This window comes from Podarcis pityusensis (genome assembly GCF_964106645.2).
Source record: "Podarcis pityusensis genome assembly, chromosome: 3".
NCBI lineage: Eukaryota > Metazoa > Chordata > Lepidosauria > Squamata > Lacertidae > Podarcis > Podarcis pityusensis.
The window spans coordinates 78,702,314-78,721,439 of NC_138026.1; the positions used below are offsets into that span (position 1 = coordinate 78,702,314).

At 40.4% G+C, this 19,126-nt stretch overlaps 1 protein-coding gene across 1 annotated transcript in view; it reads left to right on the forward strand.

Moving 5' to 3' along the window:
- FMN2 (formin 2) overlaps window positions 1-19,126 on the forward strand; it is a 156,579-nt gene that overhangs the window by 135,920 nt on the left and 1,533 nt on the right. Inside the window, exons 16-17 of the mRNA XM_080997603.1 lie at window positions 5,800-5,949; window positions 18,443-18,524. Of these exons, the coding sequence (XP_080853729.1) occupies window positions 5,800-5,949; window positions 18,443-18,524 (232 nt within the window). The remainder of the gene's footprint in view (window positions 1-5,799; window positions 5,950-18,442; window positions 18,525-19,126) is intronic.

Below are 19,126 nucleotides of genomic sequence, written 5' to 3' on the forward strand. Positions count from 1 at the left end.
CCCTTGTTGGCACCATTTTACACTCATTTTGAAATTTGTCCAAGGAATGGGGTGGAGAAGAGAGACATAATTTAGGATCTGGAAACTTCAGTGAAGGAAAAAAAGATTTCCCTTGGGATACTGCTCTTTTCCAGGGAAGTTTTTAATCTATGATATTTTAGTGTATTTTTGGTTTCTATGGAAGCCGCCCAGAGTGGCTGGGGAAACCCAGCCAGATGGGCGGGGTACAAATAATAAATTATTATTATTATTATTATTATTATTATTATTACTTCCAAAGAGGAGTACTGAAACATGCACAGTTGCATGATGACACTTGCTATTGTTGTTTTGGTGCTACAACACTGGCACTTCTTTTGCACAACGCTGTGCTCTAGTATGGCTACATTACTATGGAAAGGGACTTCCTAGAAAGCAAGATGGAACTAGGTGGCTCTGCCCCACTCTCCATATGTAACACTTCAAGCAACAAAATAAGTATCTGGTTACCAGAACAGCAACAAAACAAAACAAAACAAAAAAGTTATCTGAATATTCTAAGTGTTGTGTTCAGGTGTACATCATGCAAGATAACATGTTGGAAATTGCAAATTTTGGAGTTCAGAAGAGTATTGAGAGAATTTCATTTTGAATCCATAAATGAATGGCCACGATATGAAACTTTGGATCATTAAGTCAGTATTGACATTGAAAGCCACTTCTGCAGAATTTTTCTAGCTTCTTGTATTATATAGATTTAAGAGGTAGACAATCTACACATGCAGCACAGTCTTGTAGGGTGGATCTCGCTGGATGTCTGCATTAGACTGAAAAAGGAAAACAAATCCTTATTTGGATGTTCCCACATTAAGAAATCTTTCTGTATATAGACAATGTGTATGTCAGGGGCCAGACATACTTAGAAACGTCCTCTCTGACAGCCTAGCTAGAAATATTTGTTTCTTTTGGAAAGCGCTGGAAGATGCACTCTCCCATGTATAGTGTGAAATGGACAATCTAGTGAGAGGAGCTGCACAATATTCTTTTGCTACATGTGTAGACCTAATCTTGCTTTTAATATTATGTTTTTCCAATATTTTGGATTGTCTTTTCACAAAACATGCCCAAGGCGATGTACAAAAAATATAAGCTAAAGTGTAACTGAAGGCCCTACTTCAGGTGTCTCCAGTCTTCAAGATTTTGACAGTGGTGACAGAACATGGTGTTTTTTGTGTGAAGGTACCCAGGTTGTGAAAAGCACTTCTCAGAGAAATTCATTTGACTCAATCTCTTTTTCCTTTTCAGTACCAAGTTTGTTCTGTTAGGTGGTATCCAGTTCTATCCCCTCCATGGACAGAAGAAATCCATCAGTAGAACAGTCTGCTGACTTTCTGGAGCAGATTTAGGGAGGGACAGGTGGATCACAGAAAATTGCCTCCTGTTCCACTGATGGATGTCCTCATTCAGGGAAAGGGATAGCCTCAGATACCGCACATTGCGTTTGCATGACCTGCTGTTTGTGGGATATAGTTTAGGACTATTTTCATGCAATCTTAACAAACCGACTCAGCTGTAGGTTTATCTGTGGCATTGGTTTCTTACAAATGGTTTCACTTGGGGCGATGGGGTTTTGTTTTGCATTTCCTTATTTTAGTTACATTTTCTTCATCATATTTTATTGTTAAATTTTAGTATTAAAATCTAGAGTTAACCTCCTCAATTGTTGAAAGACAGGGTATATATGTATGTAGTAAATTACCGGTGCGTTCAATCATATTATTCTGATGAGGATTGTGTTGTGTAAAACTGAAGCCATATAAAGCCCTAATCAAGGATAAGTTACTATCTTTATTTATTTAAGGGTATTTAAATCTTTAATTGGTGGGGGATCTGAACTACTTTGAAATCCATGTAGCAGACATTTAGCCTCTGCCCTCCATAAACAAAACAGCAGTGTGAACAACCAATGACTTGTTTTTTAAGTAGGATTGAAAAGTCATGCTAGCTGAAGCAAAGCTGCTGACCTTTGCTGCCTCTGTTAATCCCTGACAGCGACCTCCCCCACCCCCACAATTTCTGCACCAGTGGTGGAAGCATAGGTACAACAGCACTCTTTGCTCAGGCACCCTTGAGATAAGCATCTCTAAGAGCTTTACAAACAATACACTACCCTGACAAAAACCGCTCTTCATTAGTAAGTGTTCCCAATTTGCTGATAAGGAAGTCGAAGTGCTGAAGCATTGTGACCTCACCAAAGTGACGTTGTAATTAAGAAACCCATGACTAGGACTGTGGAGTTTTGACTGTCGGTTTTGTTCTCTAATTGCAGCATTTCCACTGAGCACAGAGTTACAGCTTATGCTCCAGTGGGTCCTATTTTTATGGTCCCTGTATCTGGTAAATCACTACTTCGCTTTCATCCCCAAGTTTGCCTTTTTAAAATGTTCAAATTTTGTTGATATGAGTGGGACTTTGAAGAGATCACGTCACAAGAAAAAATTGGGTAATGAAAGATGGTTTCATTTACACATCTATTATTATTTTAAGAATTCCCATTTTTATTTTCACATTCAGTAAAACTTCAAGTTCTGGACATTAGGAAGAAGTTTCTATTTAACACCTCTAAAAATCTATCTCTCTCTCACACACACACACACACACAGAGAGAGAGAGAGAGAGAGAGAGAGAGGTGGTATATGTAGGCTAAACATTTATCTGTTTTGAATCTACTTGCGTGTCGAGATCCCCAGGTCCACCCCAATAACTCACACATCACACAGAAGTTTTTGTTTAAGATTTTTGGCATAATTTTGGCCACAACTTTATTAAAATACAAATTTGTGAGTGGTTGCGTAGGCATTGGTTGCGACTATCTGCCCCCACCATGGGGGACAGACTGACATTCCGCACGATGCGAAAGTCAGAATGGGGAAATACACTTGGGGGTTACGCGGAGCAGGGAACCTGCCCTCACCCCAGATGCAACCAGGAGCTCATTGCTATGGCCCGAGCCCCCTTGACAGAGTGGACAAGCAATAGTTAGCTCCCAATTCCTTTAATGGAATCCCTTGCAGCAGCAGCATTAGAGGGGCAGGCACAGCCAATCCATGCCCCTCAACCAACCAAACCATAAACCAATGCCTAACCGCAAACCTTACAAGTTGTGACGATTTGCTACGCAGTAGGCAAAAACCAAATGGCCCCAGCCAATCAGCCAGATGGACAAAATTCCTACCAGGCCCCCGCTCCAAAGCAGACGACCCCATGACAGGCATAGCAAGGTCAAAGTGAACAACCCTAATTCTAGGGAGGGGGGGGCGGGCAATCTGATGCACGGGTGAAAAGAGGAAGCCCTAGCCTCGTGCAAGGAGTTTTACTATTTCTGGCTGTCAATCAATAAATGGCAACATTAACTTCTTCCCAACAACAAGGGAAGCCCCAATCGCATCAGTGGCCAACGATCAATTAGCGTGCCCCCCAACTTTGGAGTGTCCTGGCGGCCCCCACCGCAACACGTGGTCTCCATGAAGGAGAACACACTTTATGTACCTATATCAAGAAAAGGGCCCCTCAGAAAGGGTCCTAAAGCAGTTGACAGTAAGCTTCAATCAAACAAATATATAAATAAAAACCAAATAATTAATGATCCTCTATCACTGAAAATGCAGGGCTCCATATACATATGAAAAGTATCAAAAATTAGTAACAAACTCCTTATGGTTATTCTTTCACCTACTGTATGTATTATATATGTGTGTGAAAGAGTGAGAGCGTGATAAGATAACACAGAATACAAAGAACGTGAGTTGTAGTTTTGTTGCTGTAAATATGTAGTCTTTCTTTCAGCTATAAAAGTTGTAATTTAAAATGCTACAAACCTTATGAAAAGAAAACAATGCATTATTCTCCCTCTCTCCCCCCCCCCCCTCTCTTCAAGTACAAGGCTATGATCTTTGCCCTCAGTGTATTTTAGAATCTTCTTGTTACGAAAGGGCATGGGAGATAACATGCCAAACCTTGTATTCACCCATCTATTTTCTTTTTTAAAAATAAATGAGTGCTGTAGGGATCTTTCAACTACCATATATGGGAAACTTTCTCAGAACAAATGATTATTTTGAATGCAACTTTCCTGTGCTTGATAAACAACTTAATTCCTCAGGAGTCCTGGTTTTAAGCCTACTTGTATTGCAGCTCATATTCTCCATATTTATATATAAGTAATAGTTGTATGTTATTTTTGACTATGTGCCAGTTTCTGACATTTTTGCATTTTACAAATATATCCACTGTCGTAGAAGTGATCTAGCTGAGTACTTGAGTATTACTTGTAGCTGTTTAGATAAAGGGATTCTGCTAGGAGTTAAATGTCTCTGTGTTACTGAATCAGCTTTCCGTCCTTTCCCAGCAAGATTAACAGTGATCAGTGTAAAAGCCTGTCTTGCCTCCTTTGATCCCGTAGTATTCTTAACCAAAGCCTTCACGTCTCCAGTAAATGTTACTTCTATTTATCAAACTCATTGAGCATTTATTTGTGGGAGTTTCAATCTAGTCTGGCTTCCTAATTGTTGAAAAGGCTTCTGATAGAGAATTATGGCTTATTGTTATCTTACATTTAGACATAGTGCCTGGAAAGGCTGCTTTGAATGTGATTCTTTTAATCTTGTGCATCCTTGGGTAAACTTGGTGTTGTTCTGTGATGCTATCATCCCATTCCTAGGACAGCACCAGACTTTATATGGCAAACGTGATTGCTGCATGTATAATGTGCACAACTTGTGAAGTCTGGAAATAATAGATGCAGCTTTAAACATTTGTTTGTGTGCATGTTTGGGCATCAGTGTCAGTTCCCTTTTACACAATTACTAAGCAAGTTTGGGCTTTGTCTGCTGGTGGGTTTGTGAAGCTCAGCAACTTGTCACAGGCTTTCTCTTCACTGGCCAGCTTCTTTTGGTATCATGCAAACTGATATCTGCCATTTCTTATTCAGAGAAAAAGAAAAATTTCAGGGCCATTTCCGATAACAACATTTAGTGGTACATAGGATAAGACCTTCTCAGAGGTGATACCCAGGTTATGAAGTTTCTTGCCTTATGACAACCATGCATGCACACATATGTAGCATGCAAAATTCTGCAAGTAAACCCCGCCATCCTCTTCCAGTCCAAGAAAGGGATAAGTTCTGGATTCCTTTCCAGATTGCTCCCAGCTGTTGCTGCAAACATCCCCTTTCCATGGGGCAAGATTGCTTTGGAATTCCCACAATCCAAAATTCCATATGTTTGATTCACCAATTAGGTTGTCTTCTGTAGTGACAAATCGTTGTGTGTAGTTCTACAAAAGAGATTTACAATGTTCTAAAGCTATGCCTGTGTCAGTGTTATTAATTCAAAGATTTTCTGCCTACCATTGGGCTTTATCAATTTAAGACATTTATCTTTATTTCATAGTAATTTCTTTAAATTTGCTCAGGAACTGCAACAGTCAGTTCTGCAACGACATGTTTTGGAAAATGATTGAAATGCAATGAAAAAGTGATACATCAACAGTTACAATAGTCTGGTTTTCTTGGCTTTGAAAAATTGATTTTTGGTTGAAAAAATGAAAGAAGCTTTGACCACATAATGAAACATATATGAGAAACACCAGACCCCAGGTTTTCTAAACAAATTCAATACAGAATATGAAAATAGAAGAGCTAGGACTATGTTTGTGATAGGTATCAGTTTATTTACCAGTACTATCAGTCATGTATGATAGATAGAGACTGTCTCTCATTGTTGCTAATGAAATAGTTGCCCTCTTTGTTTACTTTGACAGCTTTTTGGAGACTGCAGCATATTTCTGCATGAAACCAAAAATGAGTGAGAAGGAGGTATCACTAAATGCCTTCTTCAGCATTTGGCATGAATTCAGTTCTGATTTTAAAGAGTTCTGGAAGAAGGAAAATAAGCTCATTTTGCAAGAAAGGTAGGTATCTTGATTTTTGATTACTTTAGAATTATTAACATTATATACAAAAGGAAAGTGTATAAAATTGTACATATCTGTTTACTGTTCAAACGTCATGATAATAATGGATCATAAATTCTTAACTTCCAATATTTAAGTGATTGCTACAAAGTTCTGTTTGCTGCTCAAGAATGTAATATCTCTTCTCATGCTATACTAGACAATCTGCTGTTGCACATTTTTAGGTTTTGTAGCTCCACTTCTGTCATTTTAAAAAATTATATGGGTAACTACATATGTTGCAAAATGCTGCAGACAAGTTTCTTCATTTGATGAGAAAATAAAAACACATTTAGCCAATCTTGCAACAGTTGCACAGCCTGCTAGTTGACCTAATTGAAATTTATGACCCCAACCCTTAATGGGAGACATGGGAAACCCGTGGCCCTCCAGATGTTGTTGGACTACAACTTCCATCCTTGACCATTGGGCCATTCTGACTGAGACCAATGGACATTGAATCCCAGAAATTCTAGAAAGCCACAGCTTCCATATCCCTGCTGAATGGCCTGGGAACTGCATGGGAAGATTGACTCTCTCTCTACAGACGCACTTGCCAACGTTGGTAGGAGAAACCCTACCCAGGTACTCATCATTAAGAGCACTGTAGCGGAGGTGGAGCATTTTCTGCACTAGCTCTGAAGCTGTGGTATTCAATCCGCAATTTAATAAAAGTTCATATTTGCTATGAATGTTTTAGATATTGCCTTTTCTGCAAGTCATTGGAGGTTTTTAGGCTGGAATACAATGATATTGTGGGTGAGATTGTGTGTTTTATTATATTTTACTGTCATAAACTACCTTAGTCTTAATTGGAGAAGGCAAGATTCATGCTATCCCACTCCCCCAATACACCTAGTGTGGGAGGGTTGGTGCCTTTTGTGCACAGCCCTATGCCTGCGAGATGACCTAGGGTCAACTGCAAAGTTTTTTTTGTGAGTAAAGTCTGGCCAGAACTGGGTTCCCCATGTTTTGGACACAATACAAACAGACACAAGAATATTTTGGGGTGGCAAATAGCCACAACTTTATTGATTACAGGTGTATGTAGGCTTAGGCTTAGGCACTGGGTGTTCATCCTGAGGTTTTCAAGGTTGTGCCTGGGTTAAGGGCCATCTCAAGATGTGAATCAGCTAAGCTGGCCTCCCAGGTTGCCACATGGAAGTCCTATGGCCTGTCTGCTCCCCCGGAGGCTTCAGGACAGGACTGCCACCCAGAACTGCCACTAGAGGATTCAACCCACTGCCTTATCCACCAATAGTTGTGATGATTGCTATGAGGAAGAAAAATCCCAAATGGACTCAATTTGTTTGCAGGCAAATTTCTTCCCAGCCCCAAATATGGTGACCTATTATATCCACAGCAAAGTCTTTAAAACACAGTATCCACAGACCCATGTGCTGGCTGGGTAGGTTGATTGGCCACCAAGTGGAAAAACAATGCAAGTGTTATGCTAAACTTCCAAAGATTATTGCTGTCTTATTTTCCACACACTCGTCATTAAGCCTGTATAGCCAGACAGTGCCCACCCATAATAGTAACTGATTCATGTTATATGATCTGAAATGCTGCTGGAATACTCAATAAAAAATAGCATATGTCAGTTACGTGTGTAAGACTTACCTTCAATTCAGCCTTAAGGGAATGGTTACTCTTTTGCACCTTGTACTACTATTTGGTTATGCTTCTTTGTTTCACTCACAAAAACAACAGCCCCTATTTATATTTTTGGACACTTTGGGAATTTGTCAGGCATGGAACTAAGTTCCAGCACTGCTGCCTGACTGCATCAGCACCAACCAACCACGGACAGCACTCTTAAACGACGTGAAGCTACTGCTTTCAGAAAGATTCTCAGTTCATGTCATTCACAACATACATTAAAGAGGAGGATTGATCAAGAACTCTTAACTTCTGGCCTTATTGGGGTCACCCTTAGTTTTATAAAGAAACACTTATATGATTGGCATATTCTCTAGGATATCATCACATCAATAATTCTCTAGCAAAATATGGCAAAATATTGTGATGGTGCTATATTGAGTTTGGTGTATATGATGTAGCATCTGTCTAGAATAACAGAATCTTTCAAAATTTTGGAGAGTTTTGATGACACAATTCAAATCATCTTCTGGATTATTTAGTATGACAAAAAATGTATCCTTCATAGATTAGCATTGGCTATGTAGGCATATAGGTCCCACAGAAAGTAGATAATTAAAGACAGAATATAAATTTAGTTTTCTGACATTAGCCACAATGATAAAGTTTTGTACTAAAGCTGTTAAAGGAAAGAGGGAACTAAACCCATTTCAATTGGAAATCAAGAAACACTAGCAATTAGTTAGCATAAAAGAAGAAAGGTTAGCCAAGGATTTTTCAAAATCTTCTCTCCAGGAGACTGAGTTAGCAACTGCCAGAGATGACTGAAGTGCAGAGAATCAGCCATGGCACTGATTTTATTTGATTTTATTATTTATTATTTTCAGACTCCTTCCAACAATGCACTTCTAATAAGCTTGTCTGTAGCTGTTTCCTTATGCTTGTATTTTTAAGGACTCAGTTCTTATTTGCTTTAAATCTGTGAGGTCTTCCAGTTTCACTCCAGTAATGTGATGCAAAGAATGACTGGCATTAGTTTTTACCAGAGCTGAATCTTGAGGCTTTGCTTCATTGCATCAATGTTGTGACATCTTTCCGTGTTCAAGCAGAATCTCAGTCCAATTTTTAGCAGGGCTTGGGTGCCTTCCCATTGACATCAGCATGTCCAAATGTTACACCTGCTGCCTATATTTTAACTTTGCTCTGAAACCTTTGACCCTTTTCTGTGTTCCAGAAATTCATTTTGAATACAAACTTCTTTTTAAAAAAATCCAGTGTGGTATGTGCTGAATCTTTGAGTAACCAGATATTGCTTTTGTGAACAATGGGTTGCATTCCAGCCATTCATAATACATGAGGGTATCCAAGGATTTACTTAACTCAGCATTGACGGCTATGGAGTGTGACTGCACTCTGCTCTTTTACTAGGCATTGCTATTCTTCACTGGGGAGATTTCTGGCTATGAGAGAGCAACTTGTTCTTCCAACCTGATGGCAGGAATCTTAATTGCTCATTCCAAGGTTTTGTAACCCCTTCATCGGCTACCATTCCACTTTTGTTTTAGCTGGGGTGTGAAATGAAAGGACTGGAAGGTTTTCTTCCTGAGCAGCCTATCGTAAGTTCCCATGAAGGGTGGCATTGCCAAAGAAGCACACGCATTCCCTCCCTGTCTTTCTTTTCATTGGGAGAAGCACAGATTATTTTTCTCAGTGCTACAGCTGCCATCTCTAGTTGAACCCACAGGAGGGGGTGGGGGTGCTCAAGCCTTGGCTAAAATGCCAAAGAGGCATGAAGGACCTCGGGGAAGAAATTAGGCAGTAATGCAGGCCATTGCTCAAGATACTAAGCATCACCTTTCAGGGAATTTACTTCTCTATCTGTTGCTATAACTACAGTTCAGAGCTGTCTTCTTAAGACTTTTGGTTGAGACTTCTAGGTGTAAATTAAGTGGTTAAGCAGTGTGTGTGTACACACACACACACACACACACACACACACACACACAAAGAGAGAGACAGAAACTAAGAGGCAGGACTTCTCAGGCTTTGGCCCTGCTCAGTTGCCAGGTCTGCTTGATGCTTATTGCATACTACGTATGTTTGTTTATTTAGAGTACACATACCAGTAAAAATTCTGGCAGCTGTGTTCTGTACTAGTTGAAGTTTCTGAGACTTCTTCAGGGCCACTTGACAATGCTGTATCTAAAATACCGTCAAGCTGCAAACTTGCTCTCTCTGGTGGGAATGCAATCCCAATCCAGAACTGGTTGTGCATCAGTTCCCGGGTCTTTCAGTGGATCAGGATTCAGTTTCAGTTTATTGGCCCTCATCCAGCCTATTATCAAATCTAGGCACCAGTTCAGAACCTCCGCAGCTTCACTTAATTCATAGAATCATAGAATCTTAGAGCTGGAAGAAACCCCAAGAGTCATCTAGTCTAACACACTGCAATGCAAGAATCTCAGCTAAAGCATCCATGACAGATGGCCATCCAACCTCTGTTTAAAAACCTCCAAGGAAGAAGAGTCAAAAATAAAACTGTGTATCATCACCCTATAGCTGCCTCTTCTATTTCTCTGTACTTGACTTTTAAAATACAATCCTGTTGGTCCCAGCAACTAATTTAAAAAGTATGAATATGCAAGAATTATTGCTAGGAAGTCAAGGAAAACCCTTTGTATGCTAGTAGATTTTACACTGTACCTTATCCTGAGATCATGTGATAAAGAGTGAGATATAATAATAATAATAATAATAATAATAATAATAATATATTATTTATACCCCGCCCATCTGGCCACTCTGGACAGCTTCCAACAAAATATTAAAATACAGTAATGCATCAAACATTAAAAGCTTCCCTAAGTAGGGCTGCCTTCAGATGTCTTCTAAAAGTCTGGTAGTTGTTGCTCTCTTTGACATCTGGTGGGAGGGTGTTCCACAGGGCGGGTGCCACTGCCTGGTTCCCTGTAACCTCACTTCTCACAGTGAGGGAACTGCCAGAAGGCCCTCGGCACTGTACCTAAGTGTTCAGGTAGAACGATGGGGATGGAGACGCTCCTTCAGATATACTGGACCAAGGCCGTTTAGGGCTTTAAAGGTCAGCACCAACACTTGGAATTGTGCTCGGAAACGTACTGAGAGCCAATGTAGGTCTTTCAAGACCAGTGTTATGTAGTCTCGGCAGCCGCTCCCAGTCACCAGTCTAGCTGCCGCATTCTGGATTAGTTGTAGTTTCCGGGTCACCTTCAAAGGTAGCCGCACATGGAGCACATTGCAGTAGTCCAAGCGAGAGATAACCAGAGCATGCACCACTCTGGCGAGACAGTCCGCGGGCAGATAGGGTCTCAGCCTGCGTACCAGATGGAGCTGGTAAACAGCTGTCCTGGAGATGATAGATGATAGATAGATAGATAGATAGATAGATAGAATGGAAATACTTGCTTGTTTGTTTTTTAAACAGTAGCTACGCTCCATAGAAACAACAGAATTCCCCACACCACCTTAAAGACCAATAAATATATGATGGCATAAGCTTTCATAGACTATTGCCCACTTCGTCAGGTGCTAGAATTGTTTTCCTTAGTTATCCACTCACACCAGTGTATTAAGATGGAGCTGAAAAGTAAAAAAAAAATGCAAAAAGTACAGTTTGTGACAATTTAGTTAGAGCTTCAGTTAGAGTTATAAGCGCAGTGACCATTTACAATATTGGTATGTGATACTTGGGTAAGAGGACAGGCCTTCATATTGATCGGTAACCGGTTAAAGTAAACATGGACAGATTTCACAATGGACAGTTCTCATCAGGTCTGCTCTGGTAACTTCAGTGGAGTCAGTTTTTCACCATATGGCGTAAGGGCAGACCCAGAATGTTTTGTGATGCTTGCTGTAACATTGAACTCCCCACTTCATTCATTGAGTTTGATGCAGGGCTTTCCCCTTCACTGGGTGCAGGCAGATCCTGCCCTTACCTTATATAAGGAGCCCCAGTTATGCATAAATTTATGTTTGCAAGAGTTTCTACATAGCTGAAAAATGAAAACAACAGATAAACCTTTGCAGCTTGCAAAAATAAAGGAGGTTTGTGACCCACCCACCCCTCACCCCAAATTGTTTTAGTCGGTGGAAAATTCCAATAAATTGCAAACAATAAGCCTGAAGCTTATAAATTTTATCACAAACAGAAACTGAAGTAAAGTTATCTGAATTCTTGATGCTATGTTTCTCAAATCCAGTTCAGTTGTTTCGGACTAGCAGCCACTTCCACACTTTCAAACCCTAAGATGCATCTTGGACTTCCTTGGCTATAAAAGTTGCCCATTCCTGCAAGAATAGCACTTAAGCTGGCACCTGGTGTGTCATGTTGTACATCTAGATGAAAGGAGAGATTCCTGGCCAATATGTCTCCACAGCTCATTGATCTCCCTCTGAAGAAAGACTGGTATGTCTCCCTACAGATTACTCGGCAGGATGATTTAAAGCTTGCTGTTGAACGATTTAAAGTCTGGCATTGTGTAGCTATGTATTGCATAGGAAGTAGCATGCCGGTAAGCTGTCACTGCTTCTTCCAAAGAAGGGCATTTAATCTTGTAGCAGGAGGCACGTCCTCGCCAAGTAAGCTAACGGATCTTTTGTTAGCCTTCAGAATAGAAGTGAGCAAATTGGACTTTATGATGACACACCTAGAGACAAGAGAATTGCAATTGTTTGTTTGTTTGAGGCTGGAAGGTTAGGAGGGTGGGCCCGTGCACTTTGAGTTTTAGTAACAAGATCAGTGGTAGTGGCAAAGTTCCTAACCCTCAGAACTGCTTAAAGGAGAAACTTCATATGACTCAAGAGTTAAACCTTTCATAGCCACTGCCACTGGTGCTGGTGGTACCGTAATTTCTGCCTCACCATTTCTTTTCCTTTCCTTTCCTTTCCTTTCCTTTCCTTTCTTTCTCTCAAAACCCCTTTTCATGCCCTTTTCCTGACTAGTTTGCTCTTCTGTTCTTTTTGTCCCTTCTTTAGTCTGGTCCATGATGCCTGGAGAAAAAGCCCCCTTCCTCCCAATAACTTCAGGTCCCACAGACAGTGCACTGCCACCACCTCCCTTTCCTCTTAAATCCAGGGAACAGACTATATGTTACATGGGAAATTTAAAGTTGGATCTTCCAGTGTTTTGATATACGCTTAAAAGCTGCTGAAATATATTGGAGCAGGGGCACTGGGGGAGGAGGTGTTAATCCTTTCCCCCCTTACCATTTCCCCAAGCTAGATTCTCCCTTTCAGTGATGCTGCTTTAAAGTGAAAATAAAAATCTTGGAACATCTGATCTTTGTCTTCTGGTGTGAGAGGCAACATGGAAGGACAAGGGCAACTATTGTCTCAAAATAACTCAGGGATCATGTGAATGGGCCATTGCAAGTAGATCAGTCTTACCCCCATAGAAGATGTTGAGGATTTTATTTGGGATGAAATAATGTTGCTGCTGGACGCGGGTGGCGCTGTGGGTAAAACCAAAGCGCCTAGGACTTGCCGATCACATGGTCGGCGGTTCGAATCCCCGCGGCGGGGTGCGCTTCCGTCGTTCGGTCCCAGCGCCTACCAACCTAGCAGTTCGAAAGCACCTCTGAGTGCAAGTAGATAAATAGGGACCGCTTACCAGCGGGAAGGTAAACGGCGTTCCGTGTGCTGCGCTGGCTTGCCAGATGCAGCTTGTCACACTGGCCACATGACCCGGAAGTGTCTGCGGACAGCGCTGGCTCCCGGCCTATAGAGTGAGATGAGCGCACAACCCTAGAGTCTGGCAAGACTGGCCTGAATGGGCAGAGGTACCTTTACCTTTTAATGTTGCTGCTATGCTGAGATACCAGAATGCTTATATTAAGTTTAATACAAGGTGATCTGGAGGTCAGGTTACAGTGCCAAGTAATTTTATAGCATCAGTGAAGGAAATGTTCTCCATGATGGACAATTGCCATTGATTAATAAACAGCAAAGGGACGCAGGTGGCGCTGTGGGTAAAACCTCAGTGCCTAGGACTTGCTGATCGTAAGGTTGGCGGTTCGAATCCCCGCGGCGGGGTGAGCTCCCGTCGTTCAGCCCCAGCTCCTGCCCACCTAGCAGTTCGAAAGTACGAAGTGCAAGTAGATAAAAAGGTACCGCTTTATAGTGGGAAGGTAAACGGCATTTCCGTGTGCGGCACTGGTGCTGGCTCGCCAGTTGCAGCTTCGTCACGCTGGCCACGTGACCCGGAAGTGTCTTCGGACGGCGCCGGCTCCCGGCCTCTTGAGCGAGATGAGCGCGCAACCCTAGAGTCGGTCACGACTGGCCCATGGGTACCTTTACCTTTACCTTTAATAAACAGCAAAAAAGGTGAAGAATCGTGCCATGGAAGCAACCCTTGATGTTACTAGTGTGGCTAATGTTAGTGAATAATAGTTCTATTCCAAGGATATAAAAGTGGGTGTAAGTACTGTGGATCTAAATTTAAAGGCAAATCTTCAATACCCAAATACACAAATGTGAAGAGAAATCTGCCATCAGAAATCCTGAGAAATCAATACAGAATGTTTTAAGCCATCATTTTAAAAAGGAAATAAAAACCATGCTGTGTTTTAAAATGGCAGTGGTTGGATTCTATTATTATTATTCTTATTATTCCAGAGAGTACTGAATTAATAAGTAGATAAATTTGGTGCTAGGATCCTGGAAGTATGTTTTTCTTAAAGAGTAATATTAGCTACTCCTTAGCTTATTGTTGGAAGGCTTGTCGTGACCACTTCAACTACCAAATGCATGAACATTCCAGCCTTGTCAGTCTGTTTAAATTAGTCATGTACTACTAGACTCTGGCAAAGTGTAAAGGTATCTGCACCAAGCCAACTTGGAGCCAGTAGGAAATGAATCTGTATGTCAGAGATACTTCTTTAGACAAAATTATTAATGCTTAGTGGCAGGGAAGTGGCTTTCTTTCTCACTGGGTTGAATGATGGGAGAAATTCTCTCATGATAAGACCATGATCAGTCTAGTGTTTGGTGTAGAAGATAGAGAAAATGATTCTGCAGGAATGTCTGGTTTCTTTCCCCTGTATCTATCTTATTCATCTTGCAAACTGTTTTCAGACTTAATCATAGTGAACATTTTGTATACATTTGCCTGACAATAAATAAGAAGGATAGAGAGGTAAAAGTGCTGGGGGGAAAACAACTTAATTATGATGGAAACAAGGAACAGTTCCCTTTGTTTAGGTTAACCCTCTGCTATCTATCCACACTTTATTCAAGGACAGAATTGGAAAATCTTTTGAACCACATGCCTGGTAACCAGCTAAATTTAAAAAAAAAAATTATAATATGACACACACACACATGAGGTGCATGTTAATTTTCAACCAGGAAGGAAGCAATTAGCAGCTAATTCCCAAGTTACAAGTAGAGTTCAGCTAGTTTCTACCTTAATTTCTTGTTCGGCTAAGTATGTAGCATCAAAGTGCAGTCTGGCACACAGGGGAAAGATTGTCAGAAGCATGCAGTAACACTTGGATTAAAATACTTTTAAAACTTAATTAATTAATATTGGAAATGAAAGGTATGAAGAATAAACCAGATAATGTAAAAAGAACCAAAACAGTTTACTCTTTCTATCCAGCCCTAGACAATATTAAATATTAAATTCAAACGTCCTTGTGAGGAACAACCCATGATGTTCAGGAAATGGCAAATATCCATAGGGAATAATCCCAATTTTTGACCCTGTAGAATCAGGGGGAAAACAGATGAGGTGGCAGTGGCATGTGGTGGTGGGGATCTTCCAGTTACCTGTGGTCATGTGTGCTTGGGTACACTTAGGGGCAGTGTTGATAAATGGCGACATGTCCCACATATAGGAAAGGTGTGCTTGGAGACAGGAGCCACAGGCACATTTTTACAATCTAGGAAGTAAAAAGTGAGAACTGTGAGACATTTCCAATCTAACCCCTGGAAGACAACAGCCAGTGAGTGGTGGCAGGAATTCTGCTGGCCTGTGTGCAGAAGAATACTTGAAACATGATAGTTCAATATAATTCAATATAATGAGGAAGATAGGCCATTTCTTCTAGATCCATTGGGATTTTGGAAAGAAACTTGGGTTTTATTCCCAGGTATTCCTCCACGATGATTTGTTTGGTGCATGTTGTACTTGATTACTATCAAAACAATTTCCGTTGGTTGAGGTGATTTTATATTATGGGATGATCTTCTAAATCACTACAGGATTGAATGTTAGAGCCATGTCACACATTCTGGGAAATGATGACTTGTGCTTCCATTTGTAGGACTTGCACACGGGTCACCAAGCAGATACTTCCATACCATCACCCGGTCAAGAGATGCAAGTGTCACTTGTATGTGGAACTCACATATCTTGCCATGTAGGCACCTGTGACTCCTGCCCATTCCTTTTCTGGTCCTGCCCAGCACATGTGGAGTTCTAGTCATCACAATAGGGGGCAGTGGAGGGGTGATGATGTTGTGAAGCTTCACATACCTTTCCAATAGTTCTACACTGGAACTATTGATTTACTACTATTTATAAACTGCCTTTTTACCCTATCAGGTGGTTCACAAAACAATATGAAAACCAGCTCCAAAATAATAATAATAATAATAATAATAATAATAATAATAATAATGACAACAGCTATAAAATGTGAAACAACCACAAGCAAAATAGCAACATGAGAATATTTGAGTTCCTTTCGTTTAGGCCATACAGTGGTACCTCAGGTTACATACGCTTCAGGTTACATATGCTTCAGGTTACAGACTCTGCTGACCCAGAAATAGTGCTTCAGGATGAGAGCAGAAATCGTGCTCCGGTGGCACGGCGGCGGCAGAAGGCCCCATTAGCTAAAGTGGTGCTTCAGGTTAAGAACAGTTTCAGGTTAAGAATGGACTTCCGGAATGAATTAAGTTTTTAACCTGAGGTACCACTGTACCTTGTTTGGCACTGAGGAAATTGTCATTTCCTCTTACTGAGGTATGCATATACAATACAGCTTTTCTTTGACAAGGTCACTTGTTTTCTATTTGTTGCCTTTGGGCCCTTTTAATATTTCAGTCTGTGGTGAGAGCCCATCTAACACTGATAACTTATATTCTATTGGCCCACTTTACCACACAGCTGTTTGGAGGGAATCAGAACAATAACTTCTCTGCTGCAGTTTTTTAAAATATTTTCTTTGTGTATGTGTTGGACCAGTCTGCAGATTTTTCCATCTAAACTAGTCTCAGACAGCTTCCAGGAGTGCTAGTACCCAGCCATGCTGTCTCCTGAAATGCTCTGTTCTTTCCCTACAATTGTTAACCACTTGCTTACATATCTGAATAAACGAGCTTGTAAGTAAGAAAAACAATTGTCTGGAAAGTATGGTATGGCAGCCAAAGCAAAGGAGTTCTTCTCATGAGAACAATAAACCTGAAGCAGAAAGGATGGTAAGGATGCTGTAGAGGGATTAGCGTGATATATCGTTACTCAGGGGAGGACCGCCTGCCTCCCATACATAGCATAAAGCATGCCATAGGCTCCTTTTTTATTCATGTGAATTCTGACTTCTTTTAAAATTATAGTCCTCATGGTTATAGAAAAGGCAAGTTGGACAATGTGAAGACAAACAAGCTAAGGATATAGAAACAATGTGAGAACTATCAAGTAGCTCACTTTTAATTACATATCTCAACTGTTCTTGTTTTTCTGTTTAGATCAGGGATAGCCAGTGTGGTACCCTGCAGGTAGTGTGGACTACAGCACCCATAATCCCTGACCATTGGTCATGCTGGCTAGGGCTGGTGGGAATTGTAGTCCACATCTGGTTTAGATGCTGAGTTTTCCCCCAAGGCTCAATAAAATGTTCATATTCAAAGATGTTTTTGAAAATGGGAATGTTCAAAATATCATTCAAAAGTGATCTTCTGGGGATCTGATATCCTTGTCATAGTAATGGCCTCCTAAACATAAAACTGGAGAGCAATAAACGTTCTTGTTTAGACAAGCCTACACAAGTTCTTTGAAAGTTGAGGTAATTTTAAACTGTTTTGGTATGTTAACTTCTATATGTTTTAAAGTATGGTTGTGAATTTTTCTCAGTTTTATCCTTTTGTAAACCGCTTTGAGGTTTTTTAAATAATCAAGAGGTGTATAAATTTTATGAAATAAGTTAAATAAATATAGCCATTATTTCTCATTTTCTTTTTATATTGTTCCTGTTGTTGTTTTCTCATGTTAGAACCATCATTTTCTTTATGGACTGCTGAGGCTGTGTTTTTAACAATAAAGTTATGGGGCTCTAGTGACCCAATTGGGTTGTTAATAGAGAATTCCTGTCAGAAGTGGAATTATGTTCTACAGTAAAACAGGTTCAGATTCAACCTCCAAAAATGCATTGTGATTTATGATCAAAAATTTCAAGAGTTTCTTAGAATAAATATAATCATTAGGCAAAGGAATTAATGCAGAAATTACTTGTCAGATAACTACAGTATATAAAGCAATAAATAAACCCAAGGGAATTGGGTCTGATCTTTAAAATGTAAAGAGCGTGAGAGATGTAATGGAACTTTGTATATCTAGTATTATCATTGTCATTCTCAACTATGGGGCATTAGGTACAACAGAACAGTACATTCAGGAATATCATATTTGCATACAGCAACTGTTACAGTTTGCATGTCTCCTTTTATTGGCAATATCGCTTATCATTTATATTCTGCAAGCCCTCAGAATTATTGTATGTTGAAAAATATTGTCCTTGAGCTGTCCTTCACGTGTTATTCAGCCTTCACAAGTGGTTTTGATTTGGTGAATCAATTAAATGTGTTGCAGACTAAAAGAAGCCGAAGAAGTATGTAGACAGAAAAAGGGGAAATCTCTTTACAATATAAAACAAAAGCACGATTCTGGAATTGTGAGTATAGTTCACTTACGGTTTTTTCTGCCTGCTGTGTATGAGTGTTCTCCTCCTGTTAAGGTTTCTGAGCAGGAATCCTCATCATTTCCTCTTAGTATCAGTAAAACAAAAAATGTTGAAACTCACTTAATGACTCTACCCATTTTCCGTTGATGCTCTTTATACCTGGAGCTGCCTCTTGGAACCATCTCTCTATGGCCACCTCCCTTATTTCCTTTAATTTACTCAAATTACCCCCTTTCCAACAAGGCTTTGGATTACCCCAGAGTCCCTATACCATGGGTAGGCAAACTAAGGCCCCGGGGGCCAGATCTGGCCCAATCGCCTTCTAAATCAGACCCGGGAATCAGCATGTTTTTACACGAGTAGAATATGTCCTTTCATTTAAAATGCATATCTGTGTTATTTGTGGGGCCTGCCTGGTGTTTTTACATGAGTAGAATGTCTGCTTTTATTTAAAATGCATCTCTGGGTTATTTGTGGGGCATAGGAATTCGTTCATTTTTTAAAAAAAAAAATAGTCCAGCCCCCAACAAGGTCTGAGGGACAGAGGACCGGCCCCTGCTGAAAAAGTTTGCTGACCCCTGGCCTATACCATA